General features: G+C 42.5%; 1 protein-coding gene across 2 annotated transcripts; it reads left to right on the forward strand.

Annotated features, from left to right (window-relative positions):
- Positions 1-109: 109 nt before the first annotated feature.
- On the forward strand, positions 110-27,795 carry Crk (CRK proto-oncogene, adaptor protein). 2 transcript variants are annotated; one of them, XM_013152275.3, is made up of 3 exons: positions 110-501; positions 13,489-14,024; positions 25,189-27,795. In XM_013152275.3, exons 1-3 carry the CDS (start codon positions 261-263, stop codon positions 25,324-25,326), a joined length of 915 nt encoding a protein of 304 aa, XP_013007729.2. In that variant the 5' UTR covers positions 110-260; the 3' UTR covers positions 25,327-27,795. The 2 variants fall into 2 exon arrangements, with proteins under 2 accessions (XP_013007729.2, XP_063107140.1); XM_063251070.1 differs by having other exon boundaries at positions 13,489-13,854.
- The last annotated feature ends 166 nt before the right edge of the window (positions 27,796-27,961 follow it).

The raw sequence follows: 27,961 nt of genomic DNA on the forward strand, positions 1-27,961 counted from the left end.
GACGCCCATGAGGCCGCATGCGCAGTGCGCGGGTGAAAGTTCCTTTGCCCTTCTCCCTATGGCGGGCGTCGGTCCCCTTCCCAGCAGCCTCCCTCGGGCAAGGAGTGCGTCACTTCCGGTGGGGAAGGCCCGCCGCCGCCGCCGCCATTTCAGGCGCTGCTGTGAGGCTGCGACCGGAGCCGGTCCGCTGGGCGGCGGGCGCCGGGGCTGGAGGGGCGCGCGCGGCGGCGGCGGCCCAGCGTGTAGTGGCGAAGGCGGCCATGGCGGGCAACTTCGACTCGGAGGAGCGGAGTAGCTGGTACTGGGGCCGGTTGAGCCGGCAGGAGGCGGTGGCGCTGTTGCAGGGCCAGCGGCACGGGGTGTTCTTGGTGCGGGACTCGAGCACCAGCCCCGGGGACTATGTGCTGAGCGTCTCCGAGAACTCTCGCGTCTCTCACTACATCATCAACAGCAGCGGCCCGCGCCCGCCGGTGCCACCGTCGCCCGCTCAGCCTCCGCCCGGTGAGGGACGCACGGGATGGGAGGCCCCGGACTGGGTTGAGGGCCGCGGAACCCCAAGCCTAGCCGGCCGCTTCTGGCTAGGTGACCCCCGCGATTTGGGTAAAGGGCTGGAGCCCAGGCTCAGTTCCTACCAACCCCGGGCGTGTGGGGGAGGAGGCGCTGCTGACCGTGGCCGCTGGGTGTGCCTTGGGAGGACAGCCCAGGGGAAGGGGAACTGCTCCGGCCCCAGGGTGGGGCTGGCGCCCGAGCCGGGAACAAGGTCAGAGCAGGCAGGTCTCCGCGACGGGGGACAAAGGACTGAGGGGGATGTTGGCACTGCGGGTTCATCAGTTGGCAGCGATGCCCAGAATGGATCCGATAATCCTACAAGTGGCTCTTAGGCTTGAAACATTTCCTGCAGTGTTGGGAGAGCTGGGTTTGGCCATACTCCCACGGTGGCCTTCGGTAGGAAGTCCCCACATACTGGCTGGGAGGGATGGAGACACCCTCAGGAAACCGGTCAGTTTTTTTCCTTTCTTGGGCATTTTTCCAAAATGCTGTTACTGTCCTCTTGCCCTATGGACGACGAAGGTGGTGAAACTAAGTGCAATGAAGCCAAAAAAAAAAAAAAAAAAAAAAGCCTCTTTGCTCGCCTAGAATATATTGGTGCCTGGTTGGGGCCAATAGATCTAATATCCAGAAGACTGCTTACTGAAATTAATCAGGGTTCTGATTTTCAAAGTATTCTGTAGAAGAAAGGCTTTTTAGGTTTTTTCAGTCCGTGAAAATAAATCAGAGATAAGCTACTGGAAACAATCCCTTTCTTGAAAGTGAATGGAATTTCATTTTCCTTGGGCTTAAACACTGTCAGTTTGTATTTCTGGCCTTGCTCCGCAAGTTGAGGCTGTGGCTGGAGTCTTTGGATATGGGGACCAGGTCCTGCTGGGAAGAACCTCCACTGGGTCATCTTGTCAAGGATCATTGAAATGTGACTGTCCTACCTATGTTATTAGAGTTGTTTGGGGCATGTTAAGGAAATATATGCACTTATTCTGAGGTTACCATTGTCTGTATATCTGTGTACAGCACCAAGAGGCTGTTGACATGTACTCAAGTGGATGTTCCCAAGTGGAAGATGATTCCTCCAGACCAGCTAAGATTTATTTAGGCTAGTTTCATGTATGAGTTATGAGCCTCTTGGGCAAGTTTTTGCAGACCTGCCCTTGTAGATAGTCCTGATACAGATTTTTCTGTCAAGAAACGGGAAGGTTGAATGAACAATCTTTTTATTGTTAACAAAAGTATTAATTTAAAAAAATAAGTGTGGGGTCTTTCACATTCACCAGCTATCCTATATAGCTAGGTATGGTGTTGCATGTCCATAATCTGAGCACTTGGAGGCTGAGACAGAAAGATCACTGAGTTTGAGGCCAGCCTAGTGAACTCAAGGCTTGCCAAAACCATACAAGGAGACCCAATCCCAAAAAACCAACAAATTATTTATTTATTTATTTGTCTTTTTCATTTTTATCGGTACCAGGGATCGAACTCAACGACCACCTGCTTGCAAGGCAGGTGCTTATGCCGCTGAGCTAAATCCCCAGCCCCAAAAACCAACAAATTATCCTATGTCTTTCTCAGTCTGGTCTGTTCAAAACATTGAGATAAGATTATTGCTACATGTATTTGCCCCAAACCAAATGTTCTGGTTATATTTTCCTCAAATATATATTTGCCCCCAAACAGATAAGTTTTACTTTGATACTACCTTGGAAGTCATTTAGGAATTTGTTACATGCAGTACCAATGATGGTAAACTATCACTGAAATTCAATTCTCAGTTTTGTGTTTTGTTGTAAAATTTGGAAATGGAAAAAAAAGATTTGATAATTCTTCACTCCTTGATATTGTAGTTTTGTATCGCAACCATTACCTTGCTGTTCAGCTCCACCTTTTCAAAACAGATAAGAGTTGAGATGATTGGCCCAGGAGAAAAGGTGAAGATTGCCACAGTTTGTGAATGGGGTGTGGAACGTTAATAGGTATTGTTTTCTGCTATCTATCCCTATCCCATTTTCCATTTGTCATGGACCCCATTTCTGTATCCTCTCCATCAAGCTTTTTTTTGTTGTTTGAAACCACACAATGGACTTTGTTGAATTTTTGAGAAAGATCTACAGTATCAATAGCTAACATTTACTGACTGGTTAAATTCTGTGCCAAGTACTGAGTACCTTTGTGTTTTTTTACCTCACTTATTGTTGGTAGTGATCTCATGAGTGAAATACGGTGATCTCCGTTTAACTAAAAATACGTCCATTTTATAGAGGAAAAAACAGCCTGAAATTTATCTACCTGTAAATTTAGCCACAGGTACACAACTGTAATCCCATCTGTTGTGGCAGAAGGATTGCCATGAATTCCAGGCCAGTCTGGACTGCATTGTAAGGCCCTATCTCCAAAAATAGTAGTAGTAGTAGTAATAATAGAAACATAGATCAGACCACGAATTCTCAATGTTTTCCAGTGAAGTACTTCTGTTAGCTCTTTTTGTTTGTTTGATTTTGGTACTGGGGAATCAAACTCACAACCTCACACTTGTCAGGTAGGCGCTTATGCCACTGGGCTAAATACCCAGCCCTCTGTTAGGTCTTTAGCTCCTTCAGAACTTATGCTGCTGTAGCCTGCTGGCACCTGGACTGCTCCAGGGACATTTTGAAGGGTCTGGACATGTCTGTTGGTCATGTTCTTTCAGGTTAGGGTTCATGGTGAATCTCTTGGGCAGATAATTGACAATTCATCTAGTTTCTTTCTCTTGAACAGTGAGAGACTACTAGACCTTGACTGGTACAAAATTGAATACTTTGTCACTACTCATAGTTACAACTTGAACTCTAGAGCCTGGGTTTGAATCTTATTATTAGTCATATAACTTTGGGTAAGTTACTGTGTCTGCTTTTCTTTTCTTTCTGAGACGGTCTCACTATGCAGTTGAGGCTGGCCTTGAGCTCACTGTGTAGTCCAGGCTGGGGTTGAACTTGCAGTGATTCTCTTGTCTCAACTTGAATGCTGGGATTACAGGTGTGTGCTACCATGCCTGGCCTAGCTTTCTTATTTTTGAGAGAAAATAGAAGTGCTGACCTAGGTTTAACAGTTAAATAAGGAGCAAGCTGGGCATGGTAGCTCACGCCTGTAATCCCAGCACTCGGGAGGCTGAGGCCGGAGGATCGCTGCGAGTTCAAGACCAGCATGGGCTACAAAGTGAACTCAAGGCCAGCCTGAACTGCATAGCGAGACCTGTCTCAAAAAGACAAAAAAAAAAAAAAAATTAGGGAGTGAGGTGTACATGAAGAGGTGTGAAAAGACCTTGGTCTGGGAAATGAAAATAGGGTGGCGCTTGCTCAGACTAAGGCCTCCTGCTTCTTTGCCCTAGTGAGTGAGGGGAGTATAAATGCTTGCCTCTGTTGGAAATAGGAATAGAAGTGAGGTGGTAATTATTTGATTTCTCTTCAAGGTAGTGCTGCACTGAACCACTTCTCTGCAGATAGTGTGGGGCTGCAGATTATCCACTGTCCCCTTTATCTTCACCTTCTTTGTTTTGTTTTTCATCTTTGTTCACAGCCAGATTTTCATTTCTTAGTCTTCTATGTCAGGGTATCCCTCCACCCAATGGTTCTGGAGTTCTTGAGTTACTCAGAGGTTTTATACCCATAAAATAACCTCATGGCAAAAGGAAATGGGGTTACTATAGCACTGCTCCATGATCTTCCAAGAGAGAACTGGGTTTTTCAAATCCGTTTTACCATAGGACTTTTTTTTTTTTTTGTCTTTTTTGAGACGGGGTCTCTCTATGCAGGTCAGGCTGGCCTTGAGCTCACTTTGTAGCCCAGGCTGGTCTCAAATTCGGAATGATTCAATGATCCTCCCACCTCAGCCTCCCAAGTGCTGGGATTACAGGCTTGAGCCATCACGCCCGGCTTTACCATAGGACTTTTGAGGAGCATTTTGAGATTTTGTGAATTTTTCTCTGGGGAACTGTAATGGATTCTGGATTTTTTTTTTTTTTTTTTTTTTTTTTTTGCCGGAACCGGGGATGGAACTCACGACTGCCTGCTTGCAAGGCAGGTGCTTATGCCACTGAGCTAAATCCCCAGCCCCTGGATTCTGGATTTTAAGAATGAGGGACTAAGTCACATAGAATTTAGATAACAACTCATATATAGCTGTAAATAAGAGGCAGAGTTGACTTACTCTAAATCTACAAAGTACCATGCTGATTTCTGCCTTTTTTAGAAAGTTCTGCCAGAGATATAACTCAAGGGCATAAGTACCTACCTGGCAAGCACAAAGCCCTGAGTTCCATTCCTGGTATCCAAAAAAAAGTTCTGGGCTTGGTGATGCATCCTTATCTAGCACTCAAGAAGCTGAGACAGGAGGATCTCTGTGAGTTCGAGGCTAACCTGGGCTACCAAGTATATTCAAGGCCAGCCTGCACCGGAGAATAAGACCCTATCTCAAAACAAAGTTCTTTCTGCCTATGAGACCGTGTGTGTGTGTGTGTGTGTGTGTGTGTGTGTGTGTGTGTGTTCCCCATACTGAAGTTGAACTGGGGACTTTCACACTGAGTTACATTGTCCAGGCTAGGCTTGGACTCTTACGTCAGGCTCCCAGAATCACTGAGTTACAGGCATGCATCACCATGCCTTGTTGAAACGTACATTTTGATAAATCTTTAGGATCTCTTCTCAGAATCTGTGGTCTTTTGGTACTTTGTATTTTAAAAAAATTGTGTTATTTAAGCAACTTCTATAAATACCATAGGCAGTGGAGAAAGAAGAGATGGCCTGGGAATGAAGGAAAGGAAGGGGAAAAAAATCTGTGTAGTAGGATATGGTGGCACATCCCTTTACTTCAGCGCTTTACTTCCAGCGCTTTAGAGTTCGAGGCAAAAGGATGGCAAGTTTGAGTCCAGCCTGGACAGCTTAGCAAAAGCCTATTTCAAAAAATAAAGCAATCTGAGAGTGAAGCTAGCAAAAGTCCTGAGTTCAATTCTGGGTGCCACCAAATGAAAAAATTACTGTAAGCTATCGGAGAGCCTGGGGGTGATGCAACTGGTGGTTCCTTGCCAGATGTAACTGGCCTGTTTAGCCTAAAGGACCCACAAGTGGGAGTGTTGCTTAGGGTGTGATGCTGTTTAAAAACTTGTAGCCTAAAGGTTGAGATGCTTAGAAGTGATGGTTAAGCCAGTACAGGGAAACCAAAAGAATATGGTTAGTCTCTGGCCTAAACTATGTAGATCCTATCGCAAAAAAACAAAAGCCCAAAGGCGGGGGTGGGGTGGGGTGGCCAACTGTGCATAGAGTTTGGTTTCTGAATGTATTGATTCATAGTGACATGGTTAGGTTTGATGCAGAATATGGCAGTGAGGTTTTTGAAGTCCCAGATCGATGTGAGAATTTTCTTGTGATTCTGTCCTCTAGACTCACTGACTCTATCTCCTTCCTTTCCCGCCCTTCTATTTCCTGCCTTTGGCTTTTTGTGGTTGGAAGGAGCTGAAGGAGGGAAAAGGAGCTGGAACACGTAGCAATGGTAAGGTTTGGGCTTATCTGGAACTTGTGTATGTTCTTTCCCTTTCCTTCCTTTCTGGAGTTTGGATCAGTGAAACTTGATTTGCATGTATCTGACTGGCCCGCAGTATACAAAACCAGGCATTCCTTTGTGGAATTATGTTAGTGGCACAGAAGGATAATTTATAGGTGAAGTATATCAAAGTTTTCCTGTGGCGTTTTGCTCGTTTCTCTGTGTTGGGAATGTTAACCACTACCACCCCATCAGCTCCTAGCCTAGTCACACCATGGACCATTGGAACAAAATAGTTAAATCTGGTTCTTAGCTTTTGTGCTAGATAATCTGCCAGTTTTTCTTCCACTGATTTTGCCAAGGAACTTGGCTAGCCTAGTAGTCCTATTTGTTCTAGCACCCTTCTTTACCCGAAAAACATATTTCACTTGGCCTGTTACAGTAACAGGAACCATAACAATGGATGACCAGGAGTGGTTGTCTTCCTTTTTAGAGTGAACAAAGTGCACTGGACATGTCCAGCAATGGTTAGAGTTGCTCATTTGTTGTATCTCAGCACAGTTTGTTGTTGTTGCTACTAGATTTTATAGGAACACATCTGTTGATAATGTCTTCTGACATTCTGGTTTGCTCCTTGCTCACTAACACACCTTTGTATCTCACTATACTTTGTGCTTTTCAAAGCTGGGGACAGATTTCACCTACCATTTTTTTCCCCTTTATATAGATGTGCTGGTTTTTTGAGACAGGGTCTTGCTGTGTAGTCCAGACTGGCCTCAAACTCACAGCAGTCCTGCCTAGCCTCCTGACTGCTGAGATTATAGGCATTTGCCACCATGCCTGGCTTTTCTCCTCACTTTAGAATTACATTTATTAAGAATAGGAAGTAATATAGCATTCATGGTAATATGCATCTGTAGTCCTAGTCCTCTTCACTCTTGGGAGAATCACAGGAACCCAGGAATTTGAAACCAATCTGGGCCAACATAGTGAGACTTCATCTTGGAAATAAAAAAGAAGATGTGATACTGAGGTTTTGTTTGTTTGTTTGTTTGTTTAATGAGACTGAGTCTTGCTCTGCAATTCAGGCAGATCTTGAACTTACTGTGTAGCCCAGGCTGGTCTTGAACTCATGGCAGCCCTCCTGCCTCAGCCTCAGAGTGCTAGTATTAAGGTGTGCACCACTATTCCTGACTTCAAGCAATTTATCTGCCAACCACTGTCCTAAAAGGACAACTAGCAAAAACCATTTCTGCTATTGTACCTTGGCTTGTGGTTCAGTACATGTTACCAATGGAGTTTTCCTGGGTATGACAGAAATATTTCCCACCCTTTACTGAGGATTGAACCCAGAACCTCATGTGTGTTAGAACTCTACTACTGAATTACAACAGTGTCAGAAGTTTCACTGAAATGCCTAGGCAGGGCTTGAATTTTTTTTTTCTTTTAAAGCCAGTCAAATTTAGCAGTGGGGGGGGGTGTGCAGGGCTTGAATTTTTGATCCTCCTGACTCAGCTTCCTAAAATGCTGGGATTACAGGTATGTACAACTGTTTAATTTTTTTAATTAAAAAAATTTTAACTTTTAAGTCTTGAATTTTTAATTTTGAAGTCTTGCTGAATTGTCCAGGCTGACCTCAAACTTTTTTTGGTAGTACAGTACTGGGAATGAATATGGTAGGCAAGCTTTCTGCCATTGAATTACATCCTCACCTGCCCCCCCCCCTTTTTTTTCTTTTTTTTTTTTTTGTCTTTTTCCTTTTTATCGGTACCAGGGATCGAACTCACGACTGCCTGCTTGCAAGACAGGCGCTTATGCCGTTGAGCTAAATCCCCAGCCCTAACCTGCCCCTTTTTTAAGACAGCATCTTGCTAAATTATGTACGTTGGCCTCACATTTTTATTTTTTATTTTTGGTACTAGGACTTGAACTCATGACCTTGTGCTTGCCAGGCAGGTGCTTGTGCTGCTGAGCTATATCCCTAGCCTGGCCTCAAACTTTGAATCCTCCTGCCTCAGTCTTTCTAGAAGCTGGGATTATAGGCATGTGCCACTATGCCAAACAGACCTCAAATTTATGATTCTTCTGTCCCATCCTCCAGAGTACCTGGGGTTACAGGCGTGCACCTCCCACTAGCAAATCAGAACCATTTGCTAAAATGAAAGGCCAAGTAGTGGCGCACACCAGGGTCCTCTGCTGGTGTGCAGCCAACTACCACTCTACCCTGAGCATTCAGTATTGAGGAGATTTCCATGCTTACATTGACCCTGCCCTTAGAATTCACTATGCAGGCCTAAAAAATCATTCTGAATTACTGTGCAGGGTGAGGTAGCCATTGCATCTTTTTTGGCCATAAGTCTTAAATAATACCTCCTCAGTGGAGAGAAGCTAAGAATACAGCATGCCATGCTGTGGTGCAGTCACAACAAAAGTCATTTTCTCCAGTCCTATACTTTGAGCTGTTGGGTCACGCTTTGCAGTGCCCAACCAGTGTTTGCCATAGAAGCACAGTTCTGGCTCTGCTGTCTCAGTGCCTTAAATTGGAGAGACAGCTGGTAGTCCTGAGTCTGGGCTACGAACTTTGTTTTATTTAACTTATAGCTGCAAATTCTCTGGGTAGAGTGTTTTGCAGTATAAGGTATGTAGCAGGGCATGGTAGGTGGCACACACCTGTAATCACAGTGCTCTGGGGAGGCTAAATTAGGGTTACAAGTTCAAACCCAGCTGGGCAACTTGGTGACTTAGTAAAACCCTATCTGAAAATAAAAAGGAGCTAGACAAGAAAAAAGAAAAGCAACAGCAACAAAGAACAAGAATAAATTTAAAGGGATGGGAATGTATCTCAGTGCAAAGGCTAGTGTCTTGGCTGGGCATGGTGGCGCATGCCTATAATCCTAGCTCTGGAGGCTGAGGCAGGAGAATCTCCAGAAGTTCAAGGCCTGCCTGAGCTACATAGTGCATTCAAAAGCCAGCCTGAACTATATATATTGAGACCCTGCTTAAAAAAACTAAATTAAAAGGCCAAGTGTGGTGGCGCATGCCTGTAAGCCCAGTACTTGGGAGGCTGGGGCAGGAGAATTATGAGTTCATGGCCAGCATGAATTACACAGTGAGACCCTATCTTACAAAACTAACTAAAATTAATAAATTTTCTTGGCTTCATTAGAGAAGCCTCATTTCCTGCGACTTAACTGGACAAAGTGTGTTATCTGGGGGGGGGGGTGTTGATAACAAATGGCAATTGACAGTTTCCCTTAACAGAACTGAAACAAGTATAGTGCATGCTGGAAATTTTAGCCATGTAAGAGGATGGGGCAGAAGAATCACAAGTTAAGACTACCCTGGGCTGAATAGTAAGACCTTGACTCAAAAAGGCCTGGAGATTTGACTCACAGTAAAGTGCCCCTGGGTTTAACTCCTAGTACCGCAAATGCTCACTCATCCCAAGCAAGTAATTTTCAAAGAAGTACAGTCCCCACAATGAATGTAATTATTGTGTACTAATACAAATTTTTAAAAATTAAAAACGTACGATTGGTAAACATGAAATGCATTAAATGGTCAAAGGTGAAATTTTAAAATAATAACATTTCTGCTATAGGTGACTTTGTTTTGTTTTTTGAGATAGGGTCTTCCTATGTAGTTCAGGCTGGTCTTGAACTTCCTGTGTAGCTCAGGCTGGGCTCAAACTCCTAGCCATCCTTCTGGCTTAGCCTCCCAAGTGCTAGGATTACAGGTATGCACCACCACACCTAGTTTAGAGTGCCCTTTTGATAAGGATATCAGGGGAAATAAAAATTCACCAAGTACTGGTAAGAGTGCAACATTGGACTAACTTTGGGAGGACAGTTTAGAATATAAGCCTTAATGTTTTAACACCGTGATGCAGAGTTATCATTTGAGTTTAACCTAAGGGAAAAACAATTTTTTTTTTCCTTTTTCCTTTTTTTATCGGTACCGGGGATCAAATTCACGACTGCCTGCTTGCAAGGCAGGCGCTTATGCCACTGAGCTAAATCCCCAGCCCCAGAAAAAACAAATCAGTAGAGGAGGGGCCAGGGATGTAGTTCAGTGATACAAGTGCCTGTTTGGCAAGTGCAAGGTCCTGAGTTTGATTCTAGTACAAAACAAAACTGTAATAACCCAATTATAAAAGACATATATCAGAATTGGGGATGTAGCTTAATGATGGAGTACCTAACATCCCTGGGTTCGATCTGTATCCTACCTCCAACATAAATAAGCATATATTAATTACGTATATGATAGGTTCTAAACTAAAACATTGAATTCTGTGCAGTGGTTACACTGATTAAAGGTAATATTTAACTTGCTGTGCCTGTAATCGCAGCACTTGGGAGGCTGAAGCAGGAGGATCACCATGAGTTTGAGACCAGTCTCTACATAGCAAGATACTGTCTGAAAAACAAGAAACACCCAAGGTTTTCTTTTTCTTTTTTTCTTTTTTTTTTTTTTTGTACTGGAGATCGAACTCATGACCTTACACTTGCCAGGGAGACACTGTGCCACTGAGCTATATCCTCAGCCGCCAGGACCCAGACTTTCTGTAGAGCTATTTATTACATTATTAGGAAGCCAAAAGGTAAAAACTAGCTGGGTATGGTGACATGCCTATAATCCCAGCACTCAGGAGGCTGATGTTGTTGCGAGTTCAAGGCCAGCCTGAATTGCAGAGCGAGAACCTGTCTCAAAAATGACAAAATAATTAATTAAACACTAAAATGATTATTTGGCAGTGTTATTTGACTAGAAACTTTGTATATATGCCTTTTTGTTTTTATTTGTTGTGTGATACTGGGGATTAACTCAGGGACCATTTACCCCTGAGTTACATTCTTGGCCTGATTGATTGATTGATTGATTGATTGATAGGATCTTCCTAAATTTCCCAGGCTGGCTTTGGACATTTACTCCTGTTTCAGCTTCCTAAACAGGATTACAGACCTCAGTCAGGGTGCCACTTTTCTACTGTACCTGATTTAGAAACTTTGTTTCTTATTTGAAGTGATACCTGTTAATTTATTATCCTTGACTTACAGGGCTGATAGAGAAGTATGTCCTATAAGGCTATACACATACTCAAGAAATTTTTTTTCTTGTTTTTTTTCAAGTCAAGTTCTCAGAGTAGTTCAGGCAGGTTTTGAACTCTTATGTAGGCCAGGCTGTCTACCTTTAAACTTGTAGTACTCCTGCCTTACTGGGTCTGACCATGCCTGGCTTTCATGACCTGTTTACCTCATAGAGAACGACATTCTGATTTCCATGTTTTTTTGTTTTTTTTGTTTGTTTGTTTTTGTTTTGTCTTTTTGAGACAGGGTCTCACAGGGTCTCGATACGCAGTTCAGGCTGGCCTTGAGCTCATTTTGTAGTCCAGACTGGTCTCGAACTCACAATGATCTTCCTGCCTCAGCCTTCCCAGTGCTGGGATTACAGGCATGAGCCACCACGCCCAGCTTGGTTTCCATGTTTTAAACGAAGGCTTAAAATTGATTTTTCTTTTGTGTTTTGAGATAGGATCTGTCTGTGTGGCTGAGATTGGTCTGAACTCAATATGTAGCACAGGCTGGCCTCAGACTCACAGTGGTGCTCCTCCTTCAGCTTCCCAAGTGCTGGGTTTATAAGTGTGCACCACCATGTTTGGCTTAAAATTGATTTTTTTTTTTTTTTTTTTTTTTTTTGTCTTTTTTGTTTTTATCGGTACCAGGGATCGAACTCACGACTGCCTGCTTGCAAGGCAGGCGCTTATGCCACTGAGCTAAATCCCCACCCCCGTCTTTTTCTTTTTTTATCGGTACCAGGGATTGAACTCACGACCACACACTTGCAAGGCAGGTGCTTATGCCTCTGAACTAAATCCCCAGCCCCTAAAATTGATTTTAAAGCCAAATGTGTTCAGCATTGTGGGATTGTGACAGGATTGCAAATTTTGGCCAATCCTGGACAGTTACTGAATGATTTAGTGATACCCTACCTGAAAATAAAAAGGGCTAGGAATATAGCTCAGAGCAAAGTCCCTAAATTCAATTTCCAGTACTGTAGTCCATCAATCAGCAATCAATTTTTTAACAGTGGCAAAGTTTTAATAAAGGTAGGTGGGAAAAACCAGACTCTAAAGAGCAAGTTTGGATGAAGTAAAAATAGGAAAAGAATTATACATTACAGCATGAGGGTGGGTCACCAAGAGAGAACACTGAGTTTTTTTGAGACAGTCTCACTGTGTAGTTCAGGCAGACTATGAACTCGCTGTGTAGCCCAGGCTGGCTTCAAACTCAAACTCACAGTGATCCACCTGCCTCAACCTCCTAAGTGATGAGATTATGAGCATGCACCAACACACCATGCTTGGGGGGGGGGAATATATATATCTTTTTGAGACAGGGTCTAGCTGTGCTTAGAATGGCCTGGAGCTCACTTTAACCCACGCTGGTGTAGATCTCAAAATGACCATCCTGCCTCAGCCTCCTGAGTGCTGGGGTTGCAGGCAGGAATTATTTATTTAGTACCAGACACTGAACTCAGAGCCCTTGCGTTTGCCAGGCAGGCACTTGTGTCACTGAGCTATATCCCTGGCATAGGCAGGAATTAATTTTGAAGCAGTGTGTTTGTTTTTGTTTTGTTTTGTTCTTTGTTTTGTTTTTATAAATAGGGTCTTACTACTTTCTTTTTTTTTTTTTTTATCGGTACCGGGGATCGAACTCACGACTGCCTGCTTGCAAGGCAGGTGCTTATGCCGCTGAGCTAAATCTCTAGTCCCTAGTCTTAGTTTTTCTTTTTCAATTCCTTGGTTTTTCTAAGTTTTTTCAGTTACCAGTCAACAAAGTAAGACTAAAAAAATAGTCTTAAAATGTTTTATTTGTTCTTTGAAATAGTAAATGCTAGAAGTAAAGAGAATGACTGAGCTCACTGTAGACACCAAGCTCTTCTCACCTCTTCCTGGAACCGATGCTAGAACCTATGAAACAGGAGCACTGTTCCTAAGGTTGAAAAAAAGATTGCAACAAAATTGAATCTGGTGCTGCTCTGTAAATGGAATAGCCACAGAACATAATGGGAAAATAATTGAAAAACTTGTGTGGTGTGCCGCCCTGACCTAGTGTGAGGGCATGCCAGTAGGCCAGAAGGGACAGTGGTGATGGACATCTTCCCAGGGGTGCTTCATCTTTAGAGTGTGATGTTGATTTGTTATGAAGAGAAGGGGACACTTTTTAGATTAAATATCGAGGGCCAGGGATATATATATAGCTCAGCAGCGAGTGCCTGCCTGGCAAGCATGAGTTCATTGCCCGGTACAAAGAAAAAAAAAAATTTTAAGGATTGACTACATGTATATGGGAAAAAATGCTCAAAATTTGATTTCATCTCCAGTATAGCACATCTTTCAGTAACACTTCACTCTGTTTTTTCTAGGAATGAACCCTTCCAGACTCCGAATAGGAGATCAAGAGTTTGATTCCTTGCCTGCTTTACTGGAATTCTACAAAATTCACTATTTGGACACTACAACATTGATAGAACCAGTTTCCAGATCCAGGCAGGGTAGTGGAGTGATTCTCAGGCAGGAGGAGGCAGAGTATGTGCGAGCCCTCTTTGACTTTAATGGGAATGATGAAGAAGATCTTCCCTTTAAGAAAGGAGACATCCTGAGAATCCGGGATAAACCTGAAGAGCAGTGGTGGAATGCAGAGGACAGCGAAGGCAAGAGGGGGATGATTCCAGTCCCTTACGTGGAGAAGTATAGACCTTCCTCCGCCTCAGTATCGGCTCTGATTGGAGGTAACCAGGAGGGTTCCCACCCACAGCCACTGGGTGGGCCGGAGCCTGGGCCCTATGCCCAACCCAGCGTCAACACTCCGCTCCCTAACCTCCAGAATGGGCCCATTTATGCCAGGGTTATCCAGAAGCGAGTCCCTAATGCCTACGACAAGACAGCCTTGGCTTTGGAGGTACATAATGTGTAAAATGTAGAAAGAAGAGATCTGCTACAGGGTCTCCCTTTCAGACCTCTTAGAGCTTTATAGGAATGCTGAAATCAGCACCAGCATTTTGATGTTGTAAATGTCAAGCTACTAAGTACTGATTTTGGCATTTAATGTTGGTTTTCTCTTCATAGAAAACCAATTTTGCAATGAGTAAATTTAAAATTGTATGACTGAATGTTCTGATCTACTAAACATACTTTGACTAATAACACATCTGAATTTATAGAAATTAACCTAAAATATTTTTGCTCATCTGTATTCTAATTTCTTCCTTTACTTTCTGTTTGTCATTGTCTAAAACAAGTTGGGTTCACATAGATTTAGGTATAAGTGGCCACTAGCAAACTACTTAAGTGAAAGCAAGCTGTTTTGCTTTAGGGGATATGAGGTTCCTTAGTTTAATGGTGTTTGTCAGGAGCCAAGGAGTGGGACTAAAGATGGAGTGCTGTTGTGAAGTACTTACTTAGCATTCAGGAGATGCTGAGTTTCATTCTCATCACGCCAGGGAGAAAAAATCAGAGTGAAATGGAGAAGTGTAATATAGATATGAAGAGATCCAAACCTCACACCTCAGTGGGTTCATTCCAAGAAGCGCCAGATTTCCTTGATTTTTGTTGTTTAATTTATAGGCAAGAAGGCAATGTTTTTAAAAAATCATTTATTTATTTATTTTTGGTACCAGGATCAAGCTCACGACCTCGCACTTTACCAGGCAGGCGCTTATGCCACTGAGCTAAATTCCCGGCACCAAGAAGGCAAATATCTCTTATTTGGGAGGCCTGAACAGCCATTGTATTTATTCCTAGCACTCAAAGCTTTACCTCTTGCCTCTTTCTTCTCTCTTTTCCCCTCTCTCTTCCTGAGTTATGCAGAGCTAATAGTTTAGCCTAAAAGCCATGACAGAAGTTACATGTTATCCCATTTTCAGAACCTACAAGTATAATGACTGAAATGTACATAGATGATTTGTTTGTTTGTTTTTGGTTTTTGGGCCCTGCATATCCTCCTGCCTCAGGCTCCCGGGTGCTGGAATTACAGGCATGTGTCACCACACCCAGGGTACAGATGACTTTCATAGGTACAGGTTAAAGTTAAAAATTATCAAAGAGATCAAAGTGTTATGTTTTGTCTGAGTTTTTTCTTTGGTTCTAGTTATTGTTTAGTGAAGAGTAGGAACTGCCCTGGGCTTAATGGGAGTGGTAGTTCACAGAATGAGCTCAGGTTTATTTGAACTGATTTTGAATATTACAGAGTAAGAAATTTTTCTTGTCTTTTTCATTTTTATCGGTACCAAGGATCGAACTCACGACCGCCTGCTTGCAAGGCAGGTGCTTATGCCGCTGAGCTAAATCCCCAGCCCCAGTTTGTGTGTTTTGAAATCATGTTGTATATTAAAAATAACTCTAAAAAAAAATAAAAATTAAAAATAAATAAATAAAAATGACTCTAAACTGGATATAGTGGCACATGCCTGTAATCCTAGTACTCAGGAGACAGAGGCAGGAATATTGTTGTGAGTTTGAGGCCACCTTGAACTACATGGTGAGCTCAAGGCCAAGCTTGAACTACATGAGACCCTGTCTCAAAAAAACTAAAAACAATGAGTTCAAGGCCAACCTGGACTACAGAGCATGACCCTGTCTCAAAAAACCAAAAACAAATAAAAGTGTCCTTGGCTCAGCATGGTGGCCCCTACATACAATCCCAGCACTCTGGAGGCTGAGGTAGGAGGATGGCCACAAGTTTGAGGTCAGCCTGAGCTACGTAGGTGAGTTCAAGGGCAGCCTGAACTACCCAGTGAGACTATCAAAATGTGTTAACACCTAACGTGGTGCTGTGTGCGTGGTGAGATTCATGACAGTTTTTGTTTGTTTGTTTTTTGTCTTTTTCATTTTTATTGGTACCAGGGATCAAACTCAGGACCTAACATTTGCAAGGCAGGCGCTTATGCCGCTGAGCTAAATCCCCAGCCCCAATGCATGACAGTTTTTGCAGGTCTAGTTACCACTGGGCTGGAGTATGAAAGTAGCATCATAGAACAAGTAGCCAACACCTAGGAGAGGACAGTTAGCCACAGTAGTTTTGGTTCCATTAGCATTTCCTTTCTCAAAGAGATAGCTAAAAAGTAATACTGGGGATTGAGTCCAGGGCCTTGCAATGAATTACATCCCAAGTCTTTGCCTTTGTCTTTTTGTTCTTCTTCTTCTTCTCTTTTGTTTATTTATTGCAGTACTGGGGATTGAACCAGAAGCCTTTACATTGAGCTACATTCCCTCAGCCCTTTTCATTTTTGAGACAGGGTTTCGCTTGCTAAGTTGCAGAATTGCCCAAGGTGGCTTGAATTTGCAATCCTCCTGCCTCAGGCTCCCAGAAGGCTGAGAAGATAGATAGGTACCCTCATGCTTCCCCCACGTCCCCACCAGTGCTCCCACTTGCAGTCTTTGCCTCAGCCTGACAGAGTTCTGATTAGAAGCATGAACCACGATGCCCAGTTTCAAAGAAATTCTTCGAAGCCACAGTTTCACTGTGTAGTCTAGGCTTGCCTTGAACTCTTTATTTAGCCAATGCTGACCTCAAATTGATAATCTTCCTGCCTCAGTTTCTTAAATGCTGAGATTACAAGCATGTGTCATCATGTCCAGCTGAGATTTTTTTTTTTTTTTTTTTTTGTCTTTTTCCTTGTTATCGGTACCGGGGATTGAGCTCACGACTGCCTGCTTGCAAGGCAGGTGCTTATGCTGCTGAGCTAAATCCCCAGCCCCTGAGAATTATTTTTAATGATACTTGTGTGGACCGAGAGTTTCAATGCACAAAAATGGTTAATCTTATTTTCCTGCTGTGAAATAAAAACTTGAAAAATAAAGATTTGAGACAAAAACTAGTTCATGATTTCAGTAAGTTTTATTTTGGCTTAGAGCCACATGTATTTATTGCTGGAGAAATCTCTTGAAAATTAAAACATCCTAAATAATAGCTTTAAAACTATTTATTTTTGGTCTTTTTGAAACACAGTCTCACTATGCTGGCCTTGAGCTCACTTTGTAGCCCAAGCTGGTCTTGAATTTGCAGTGATCTTCCTGCCTTAGCCTCCTGAGTGCTAGAATTACAGGCATGCACCATCATGCCTGGCTAAAACACTTTTTCTTATATTCTTGGGGGAAAATGTATCATGAAATTGTAAAACTAGAGGAAACCTTAAATATCCTTATTAATAAATATCTTATTTAATAAATGGGAATAAATGATATTAAAATGAATTGAAGTTGAGTATGATGGCTCTCCACTATAATCCCAACTACTCCTAAAACTCAGGTGGGGGCTGGGGAATATGGCTCAGTGGCATAAGTGCCTGCCTAGCAAATGTAAGGTCATGAGTTCGATTCCCAATACCAAACAAAAAAAAAAAACAGGTGGAAGGATCTCAGGTTTTAGGTCCACCTGGACAGTTTAGCAAAACTCTATTTCAAAAACAAATAAATTAAGTTATCATTGAAGCTATTTGCTGGTAGAAACATGACAGATGATCTAGTTCTGCCTTATCACCTTTCTACCAAATCCAGATTTAATCTGTGGTTCTTTTCTTTTTGGTAGGGCTTCTGCCCTTCTTGATGCAGGTTATAGTAGGGTTTCACTGACAGCATATCCTCTTGTGCTGTGTGGGTAGGAAGGCACAGTTCGCCTTTCTTTTTTTTTTTTTTTTTTTTTTTTGGTACTAGGGATTGAACTAAGACACCACTGAGTAAAATCCCCAACCCACAGTTCTTTCTTAATGTCTGATTTTCCATCGAAACAGATGCTTTCTTCTGATTGCTATGAGACCGAAAAATAAGAAGGTTAGGGCTGGGGATATAGCTCCATGGCGCAAGTGCCTGCTTGGCAAGCGCTAGGCCCTGAGTTCAATTCCCAGTAACAAGAACAAAAAAGAGATTCTAACTCTGGGCTTAGTATTCTAGAAAAAGCAAAAACATCCCAGGTATGGTGACACACACTCATAGTCCCCGCATTTTAGGAGGCTTAGTTCACCAGTTCAGCCAAACCTGGGCAACTTACCAAACTTCTGTCTCAAAATACAAAAAGGGCTGCTGATATAACTCGGTGCAGAGACCTGAATTGAGACCCCAGCAGTGTGCACATGGACCCGGACACACACTGACAGAAATCAGTATTTGTATATGTATCTCTTTTAGCATATTATTTGACCCTTTATAAATCCAGATCTGTAAACTACATGGGTGCATTTTACATCATAGTGTTTTATGCCTCGTTTTTTGGTTTTGGTTGGTTTTCTTTTGAGACAGGATCTTACTGTTCAGTTCAGGTTACCGTTGAATTTACTGTGTAGCCCAGGCTGGCTTCAGGTGATCCTCCTATCTCCTGAATGGTGGGAATACAGGCAGTGCCACCTCTTGGTGTTTGTTTGTTTGATTGTTTTGTTTGATTTTGTTTTTTAGACGGGCTCTTGCTATGCAGTTGAGGCTGGCCTTGAAGTCACTGTGTAGCCTAGGTCTTGAATTCATGGTGATTCTCCTCCTTCAGCTGAGTGCTGGAATTACAAGCATGCATCACCATACCTGGCTATTAGTGGTTTCTTTGAAGTTGTTTTATTTCTCTGTATATTTATTTTTGCAGTACTGGGGATTGACCTTAGTCTTTTTTTGGTGGGGCGGGGGGGGGGAGGGCGCGGTTCCAAGAATCAAACTCAGGACCTCATGCTTGACAGACAGGCACTGTGCCGCTGAGCTGTAGCCCTGGCCCCTTGAACTACAGTTATTGCACTGAGCTACAATCCATAACTTTTTTTTTTTTTTTTTTTTTGTCTTTTTCCTTTTTATCGGTTCTGTAGATCGAACTCATGACTGCCTGCTTGCAAGGAAGGCGCTTATGCCGCTCAGCTAAATCCCCAGCCCTACTTTTTTTTTTTTTTTTTTTTAAGCCAGTCTTGCAATATAGTTCAAGCTGACCTCAAATTTGAGGCAGTCCTCCTGCTTCAACTCCTGAGTGCTGAGATTGTGGGCATGCGCTACCATACCCAGCTCCTAGGGTTTTTTAAAAAACAGTCCTGCTAACTCACTAAATTGTTTAAGTTTGAATTTGAGATCCTTTTGCCTCTGCCTCCAAGAAGAATGCAGGAATATACTACCATTCTCAGTTTGAGCAGGCCTCCTCCCCGCTCCAGTGTTCAAGATTAAACCCAGGGCCTCGTACATGCTAGGCAAGCAGTCTACCACTAAGAAGCACCTCTAAACCAAGATTAATGTTGATAAATTTGAATCATTTAATTTGAGACAAAGAAGGCAACTTTATTTTAAAAAATGAGCTTAGGGGAAAAAAAGAAAATTCTGTCATCAAATCATTTACTATTAGAATTTGTAGGGCTTGGGGTTTAACTCAGCAACACAAGTGCCTGCCTGGGAAATGTGAGGTCATGAGTTCAATCCCTGGTACCAAAAAAAATTTTTTTTTAAGAATTTGTCAGTACTTGGAGATTAGTCAAACAGCTGCTTATCTTCTTCTTCTTTTTTTTTTTTTTTCTGTCTGTCTGTCTGTCTGTCTGTCTCTCTCTCTCTCTCTCTCATTCTTGGGGGTTTTGTTTTTAGATGGGGTCCTGCTATGTAGTTCAGACTGGCCTTGAACTGGAATCAGCTCCTACCTTAGCCTCTGGAGTGCTAGGATGACAGAAGTGTTCCAACCCACCTAGCTTACCCAGAATTGCTGTTGCTTTGTTTTTACGTTAGTGTTATTGGGAGTTGACCCCTGGATCTTAGCACTGAGTTAAGACATATATTTTATTTGGAGATGAAGTCTTGCTAAAATGCTAAGTTACCCAGCCGGGGTTGAATTTGTAATCCTCCTGACTGAACCTCTGAGAGTGCTAGCATTACAGGTGTGTGCCACCTTACCCAACTTGAAGCAGTTAACTATGTTATATTGTCTCTCTAAATTGTTCTTTGAAGCCAAGCTTGGTGGCACATGCCTGTAATCCCAGCACTTGGGCTGAGGCAGGAGGATCTTGCAGATGCCTGGGCTACAAAGTGAGTTCAAGGCCAACCTGAACTGCAGAATGAGACCCTGTCTCAAAAAAACACACTTGCCAGTTATTGTGGTACATCCGTGTAATTTCTCCAGCAAGGATGAAAGCTGTAAAGATTAGCTCTAGAGGAGCCAGGGGTTTGGTTCAGCCACCTCAAAGTGTCTGCCTAGCAAGCTCAACGTCATGAATTTGATACCAGTAGAAAAGGGGAAAAAAAAAAAAAAAGATTAGCTCAGATTAGCTCTAGGTAATAAAGATAGTAAGGTCATTTCTTTCTCACTATGGTTCTGTAGGCTGATCAGCGAGCCATATTACGTAGGAAAACAGCAGTGGATAAACATCTAGTCCAACATAGTGGCGCACTCCTGTAATCCCAGCACTGGGAGGCTGAGGCAGGAGGATCATTAGGAATTTGAGGTCACCCTTGACCACATAGTGAGTTTGAGGCCTCGCTGGACAATATAGCAAGACCCTGTCTCAAAAAAGGAAAAAAAAACTATCATTTGCTGTTAACAAACATTAATTCAGATAGCCAAGTGTGGTGGCTGTATTGATAATCCAAGCACCGAGGGAGGCTGAGCAGGAGAATCACATGTTCAGATGCTGCCTGGGCAACTAAACTAGATCATATTTCGAAAGATAGACCGTGCAACCCTACGGTCTCATTTGTAGTATAGGTTGGGCCTGAACCTATTTTTTGCCTCAGCCTCTGAAAGTGCTGAGATTACAGGTATAACATCACTGTACCTGGCTCATACTGAGTGCTTTGAAGGAAAAATTAACACTAGAACAGTACAGAGGCACTTTTCAGTTTTCAACCTTAGACTAACTTTTTTATTTCATGGCATCTTGGAAGCTAGTCTCATAATAAATCTTGCAGATGTTAAAGTTTATTTTATGCCTCCTTAGATTGCCTAGGACAATTTTTTTAAATGTACCAATTACATAACTTCCATTCAGTGATTCAGAAGGCAGGCATAAGACTTGGACCTTTTCTTTGTGGTACACATAGGGAAGATGTAAAGTACTTCAGGGACTTGGTGATGCTTCAGAGACTACATATTTCTGCATGTGGAACATAGTCTTTGTGTATAGAATGTTGAAATAAAGCCCCTCTGATAGGGGAAGAAAATGAGGTTGGAAGTCATGGAGGTGCAAGTAGCAAGTCTTTGCTGTATCCAGTTTGTCTTTTTCTGAAACAGTAGAATTTAAATTTCTGTACTAGCCAGGTATGATGACACATGGCCTGTAATCCCAGCACTTGAGAGGCTGAGGCAGGAGGATTGCCTTAAATTGGAGGTCAGTATATGATGTTCAAAGTCAGCCTGAGGCACATAGTGAGACCCTTTTCTTTAACCAACAGTTTTGTGTTGTTCACTGAGATAAGTGTCTATTTCCGTGAGCATTTGCTTTCAATTCACCTTTAGAATTGCATTACAGAAGCGGGGGTGGTGGCTCAGGCCTGTAATCCCAGCACTCAGGAGGATCGAGAGTTTGAGACCAGCCTAGGCTACAAAGTGAGCTCAAGGCCAGCCTGAACTGCACAGCCAGACCCTGTCTCAAAAAGACAAAAAAAGAATTGCCTTACAGGGCTGGGGATTTATCTCAGTGGCATAAGTGCCTGTCTGGCAAGTTCGAGGTCATGAGTTCGATCCACAGTACCACACACCCAAAAAAGAGCATCTAAAATTGTATTAGGGAGGGACTTTGGAAGTAACAGAACTGGTTCAGACTGCCAGGCATTAGAGACCAGACCCTTTGGTATCTTTACAGAGATTTGCTGTTGTGGTTGAAAAGGGACGAACTCCAGGTTTGCCAAAATATCTCTATTTTGGGAAAACTCACTGTCAACCACAATGTAGTACATAGACTGGAAATTTTCTTGGTTCACTGCACTCTTAGTGTCTCAGGGTGAGTTCAATGGCCGCCTGATCTCTGTAGTAAGACCCTGTCTCAAAAAACAAAACAGAAAAACCAAGATGTTGTCTTTTTGAAACAGGCTTTTATTGTGCAGTTCAGGCTGGTCTTGGGTTTACTTTGTAGCCCAGGTTGGTCTCAGATTTGCAAAGATTTTCTTGCCTCAGCCTCCTGAGCATTGGGATTATAGGAGTGCACCACCACGCCCAGTTTAGATCAGTGGGTTTTGCTGTGTTTTTGTTTTGTTTTTTCTTGTTTGTTTGTTTGGTACCAGGGATCAAATTCACAATCTCATGCTTGTCAGGCAGGCACTGTGCCACTGATCTATATCCCTGGCCCTTTCTTTGTATTTCTTGAGAAACTAAGATGGCTTTGTGGGCCTGCTAATAGCAGAGAGGCTAGGTTGGTCCACACTTGAGCCTACCCTTAAACTTCTGTGGGCTGTGACTTGAGTCTGTATTTTGAATGCTTAAGGATAAAGGGTTTTTTGTTTTGTTTTTTGTCTTTTGAGACAGAGTCTCGCTATGGAGTTTGGGCTGGTCTCGAATTTGCAATGATCCTCCTGTCTCAGCCTCCTGAGTGCTTGGATTATAGGAGTGCACCACCACACCCAGCTCCGAGACTATTCAGAGAAAAGAAAGGTGTTTACACTTAGATTTTGGAGTCAGGTAGAAAATGACACTCTTAAGGCTGTGTCCCAAAGAACTGTCTTTATCTTCTACAAGAAAAGCTGAATACAATAAAATACTTTGTCCCTTATTTTTTTATTGAGATATAAAATCTTTTGATAAAATGTACTAAACTGAACTACGCAGTTAGATGGGTTTGTGCATGTATGCCTGTGTGATAACCTGAACCTGGAATTCACGACCTTGTGCTTGCCAGGCAGGCGCTGTGCTGCTGAGCTATATCACCAGCCTCCCACTTACCTTTATTCCCTTGTTTCTATTCTGGTTTTCTCAGTGATCCACCCAGTCCATCTCTGTGATTTTTAGATAGTTTCTTAGGCTGTGGTGGCCAAAACCTGTAATCCCGGGGCTGGAAATTTAGCTTAGTGGCATAAGCACCTGCAAGCAGGGCGGTCATGAGTTCGATCCCCGGTACCGGGGGGGGGGGGGGGGGGGGCTGTAATCCCAACACTCAGGAGGCTGAGCAGGAGGATCACTATGAAGTCAACCTGAATTATATAGCAAGGCCTTGTCTCAAAAAAAAAAAAAAAAAAGAAAGAAAGAAAAGAAAATTACACATGGCCCAGTAAGGAAGCTGTATTGTCCTCCATGAGAGCAATTAGCCTGGTTCTAGAGGAACCTCTGGACCTGGATTTCAGTTGGCTTTGGATAGTAGTTGCCCTAGAGACATTTTTAGGAAACCTATAGGGCCCAAACATAATTTTAAAGTTCTTGGTGTGATAAGAGTTTAAGTGGAGCTCAGCAAAGTGTCAAGTGCCTGTAATTCCACTACTCTGGGAGGCTAAGACAGGAGGGTTGCAAATTCAAGCCCAACTTGGGAAATTTAGCAACTGATTGAGACCCTGTCTCAAAAGAAAAAGTGAGCTGGGGATATAGTTCAGTGTGAAGGGCCTGGATTCAATCCATAGTACCACCAAAACGAGAGAGAGAGAGAAAGAGAGAGAGAGAGAAATGGGCTTTCTAGCCAGGTACTTCTGGGGGCTACTGGCTACATGAACTGTTACCATGTAATTGCTCGGAACTTCCATTTTCACAGAGTTAGGAAGACTGGAACATAACTGGAACCAGGCATGGTGGTGCCCCTCTTAACTTAGGCACTCTAGAGGATGAGGTAGGGGATGTAGCTTAGTAGTAGAGCACCCCTGACTTTGTTCCATGGTACCAAAAAACAAAACGTATTAATTGAGGCTGGATTTGGAGGGCTTATGCCTACAGTCCCAGCATTTGAAAGGCTGAGGCAGGCGAGTTATAAGTTTGAGGCCAGCCTGGGCTACATAGCAGGACCCTGTCTCAAAAACAGAAAAGAAAACATCAAGTATTGTCCAGTAAATAGTTACTGACTTCATAAAGCCAAAGAAACAGTGGTACTTAAGAGCCACTTGCATGCTGAGATTTGAAATGCTGACAATTAAGGGGTAGTCATGGGGCTCTTTGGTCAAGTGACAGCTAGAGTTTTATTGCACTGCTCTTCAGTATTTCGCCACAGGGCGAATCCATTATCAGATTGACCTTCTCTCTCTCTCTCTCTCTTTTTTTTTTTTTTTTTCTCCAGTATGGGGTTTGAAGCTCATTTCATGCTTGCTCAGCAGGCATTGCGCTGAGCTAAATCCCTGGTCCAAACTGACCTTCTATTAATTTTTTTTTGTTTTGTTTTGGGGGGACAAGGTCTCATCATGTAGTCCAGGCTGTCCTTGAACTCACTGTGTGTAGCTCAGGTTGGCCTCTACCTTTCCACCATCCTCCCACCTCAGCCTCCCTAGTGCTGGAATTACCATCATACCCAGCTTAAGAAACTTTATAAACAGAAATGAAAATGTAATGATTGGTTGATTATTTTGGTCCCTCATTGGATGTTTTTGAATTTGTATTATTGAAGGCTAAGCTGGGCATAGGTCTGCTGGTAGAAATGGGAGATGGTAGGGGCTTGCAGGGAATTTGATTAGACCTAGAGTTCTGGTCTATACCTGCCCAAGTAGGAAAGACTTGCCTTGGTCAGAAAATAAAGGAACACTTGTAGTTCATTTTCTGGTGCCAAACAAGGTATGCATACTGTGGTGCAAATAGTAGCAGGCCAGGATATTTTTACAAGAGTAAACCTGGGATTGTGCCCTTGTCATATGCCAGGGAAGGGGCAAGGTGTCTTCCTCTTGGCAGGGCCCTGTGGGCTAGGCAGGAAGTTGAGAGTAGTGGGGACAAAGAGGAGTACTAGTTCACTAGGTTGACATTACTTAGAGACATTAAGTTTTCCAAAAAGTATAGTTTTTAGGATCTTTTCTACTCTCTTTTTCTGTACTGCTAAAAACACTCTGCCTTCTGCCTGTATTAACCACAAGTAATCGGTCTGGTGGCCGGGGTGGGGAGGTAGTGAATAGTCATTTCTGTAATAGCAGCCATAGAGCAATCACATGGGTAGGGTATGCCAGAGAGGATGGAGTTTCTGAGCTTACATTCTTAACCGGAAATAAAGCGCTCTCCTTATTCTCCCCTGCAGGTCGGTGAACTGGTAAAGGTTACGAAGATTAATGTGAGTGGTCAGTGGGAAGGGGAGTGTAATGGCAAACGAGGTCACTTCCCATTCACACATGTCCGTCTGCTGGATCAACAGAATCCTGATGAGGACTTCAGCTGAGTATAGCTCAACAAACAGTTTTGCTGACAGATGGGAACAATCTTTTTTTTTTCTATTGCCATCTATACAATTTTCTACGGTGTTAAAAGCAGTCTAGTTAAATATAAGCATTCTGTTGTTACCTGTGATCCTTTTTAGAGTGAACTACTCCATTCTAATTTCACATATTCAGGGTACGAAACTGGAGGGCTCGTGTGGTTAACTTTTGAATTGGCAATTTTAGGTGGTGAAGACCATGCTTGTATCAGAAGGGACTGATGACTTGCCTCCTTTCTCAGGCAATGCAGATCAACCTGTGGAAAACCGACGGACAGGAGAGGACTATTACACACTGCTTACCCTGAGTTACCCGGTGGTTTTGTTTTCATTCTGAAACCGTACTATCAAATGGCAGTAGACTGTTCCCTTCCACCCCCATGAAGTAATCATGCACCGTGTGAATAGTGCCCAGCGGGATTGCTTTTTCATTTATGGGACATGACCATTGTATGACTCATTCTGACATTTCAAATCCTGAGAATTCTGAGAACACTACTAGAGGCATTTGTCTTCCTTTCTCAGTCAATGCTTCATATTCTTTCTTGGGATTCTTTAAACCTTTGTCATTCTTTTCCCTCAGACCTACAAGCAGGCTGATTCTTAAGATAGTGTATATTTTCATTCCAGATGATAAACAGGATGTGCCGAGCACTTTATTCAGTGCATAGCTTTAAGCCAGTATTGGATTCACTACGCGGACAGCCAGACTCCCAGCTCTCTGCCTTCCCTCAAGGGGTCAGTAGTGGGTTCACACTGCTACAGCAGCTGATGAGACGTGTGGCTGATGGGATCCAACAGGGCCATTTCTCCTGAGTGCCATTATCCTAGTGGGAAGACTCAGAATTCTCAAATTCTGCTTGGAGTGGAAGGACCAATGACTTGGAATATTCCATGGAAGACTTCAGGGTCAAATTCTGCCCTCTGCATTATGTGCAACTTGTATAAAAGGCAGGTTGGAATTACAGGAGTTTGGGGGTAGGGATAGTGCTTTGAGAAATGTTTGAACCAATCATGAATTGCTTATGTAGTATTCGTTTTACAGGGCCAGAATAGTGCTTGAATGAAGTACATTATAAACTGCCTTCATTTTTGGCTCACTTTTTTTATGTTCAGGTTTAGTTTATACACCTTTTCAAGTATAGAATGATTTATTTGGGGTCAGGTGCTCCAAATCTAGTTCTGTGAGACCAAAAATGATCTTGGCTGTTTAGGCTACATACTGAAACAGACAAAAGTTAGTTCCCAGTTGATGAAAGGCACTTACTGGTCTCTGGTGTGGTATGACAAGTAGAAACAATGTATACTTTGCTTTGGACCTCATTTTAAAAAGAAAGAAATGTTAACTTTTTAATTGTCCTACATAGATTAATTTGATAAACTTGCATTCTCTAAACATACACCAGATCCTGGTATTGCAGTGGCTAGCACGCAGCCCAGCACAGTGGATGTGCTGATGTGTGTGAGTGGGTGGGGAGTGCAGAAGCTTGTTACTTGGCCCAGGGGAGCCTCCTGGCACAGGGTTACATGTACCATCGCAGGCAACTAATGAGTTGACGCTAATTTATTTTTACCTCACACTAAGGTAATGCTTGATAAACCATTAATACTCAACTTTTAGAATGCTGGCACAGTGAGGTGCACATAGTGGGTGCTGAGTAATGTTGAATGAACAAATTTGCAATATTCAATGTAATTCCATCTGACTACTTTGTTAAATTTTCAGTTAGCATAGATACTGTAAAATCCAAATACACATTAAATCCTGTTTTCCTGAAAGAATGGCATCTAAAATATGTGTAGAAGACCCTTGTTCAGCTGGTTTGAATGTTTGTATTTTCCTTTGCCTGTGACTTCATTGGCCTGTAATGTCTGTTTTCGTATGTAATATTAGTGGAACATGCAGCTCTACCCAAATCATAAGGATTTCTCAATTCTGCTTGGTTTGTCTAGAGGCATCATATGAAATGTTGGGCTAGATTTGGCTGGATGTGGCAGATATTGGACCTCAAGAAATTGAAGGACTTCTTACAAACATCTTCCAAAAATGCAAATGATCCAATACTCTTCAAGTGCATATGAACATTGTCACAAAGCAAAGTGAACGGAAATTGGCTGCTATATTTTATATAATCATTTCTGCAAAAGCCCATTTTTTGGATACTAATATTTGACATGTTAATTCTTATTAATTTGTTGGAATTGTTTATTGTTAATAATGCAAATAGATAATTTTTAATTATCCACAAGTAACATTTCACTATTAATGGTTTGAAATGGGTGATAAGCAAACCAGTTTGAAATAAAATATGAACATGTGCCATTGTATTATAACACTATACACTTTCTTGACAGTTAAATTTTAAAAAATGTTTTTTGTAGCATGTATTGTATATGTTTATAGTATATGTAGCAAATAAAAATATGGCCAAATGTTTGGCTTGGTGATCATTTGCAGAAAGTAATCTTTGAATATTTGCCACAAAAGAACTGTATGTTTTTCTCAGGCAATAGGAGATTCATGCCCTCACTACCCCACAAAAAATTGTATGAACAAACAATTATATATGATGTGGATGAGTGTTAATGTAGGAGTAAG

Source organism: Cavia porcellus, unplaced genomic scaffold (genome assembly GCF_034190915.1).
Source record: "Cavia porcellus strain 051 isolate PalLab524CR breed Dunkin Hartley unplaced genomic scaffold, mCavPor4.1 scaffold_6, whole genome shotgun sequence".
NCBI lineage: Eukaryota > Metazoa > Chordata > Mammalia > Rodentia > Caviidae > Cavia > Cavia porcellus.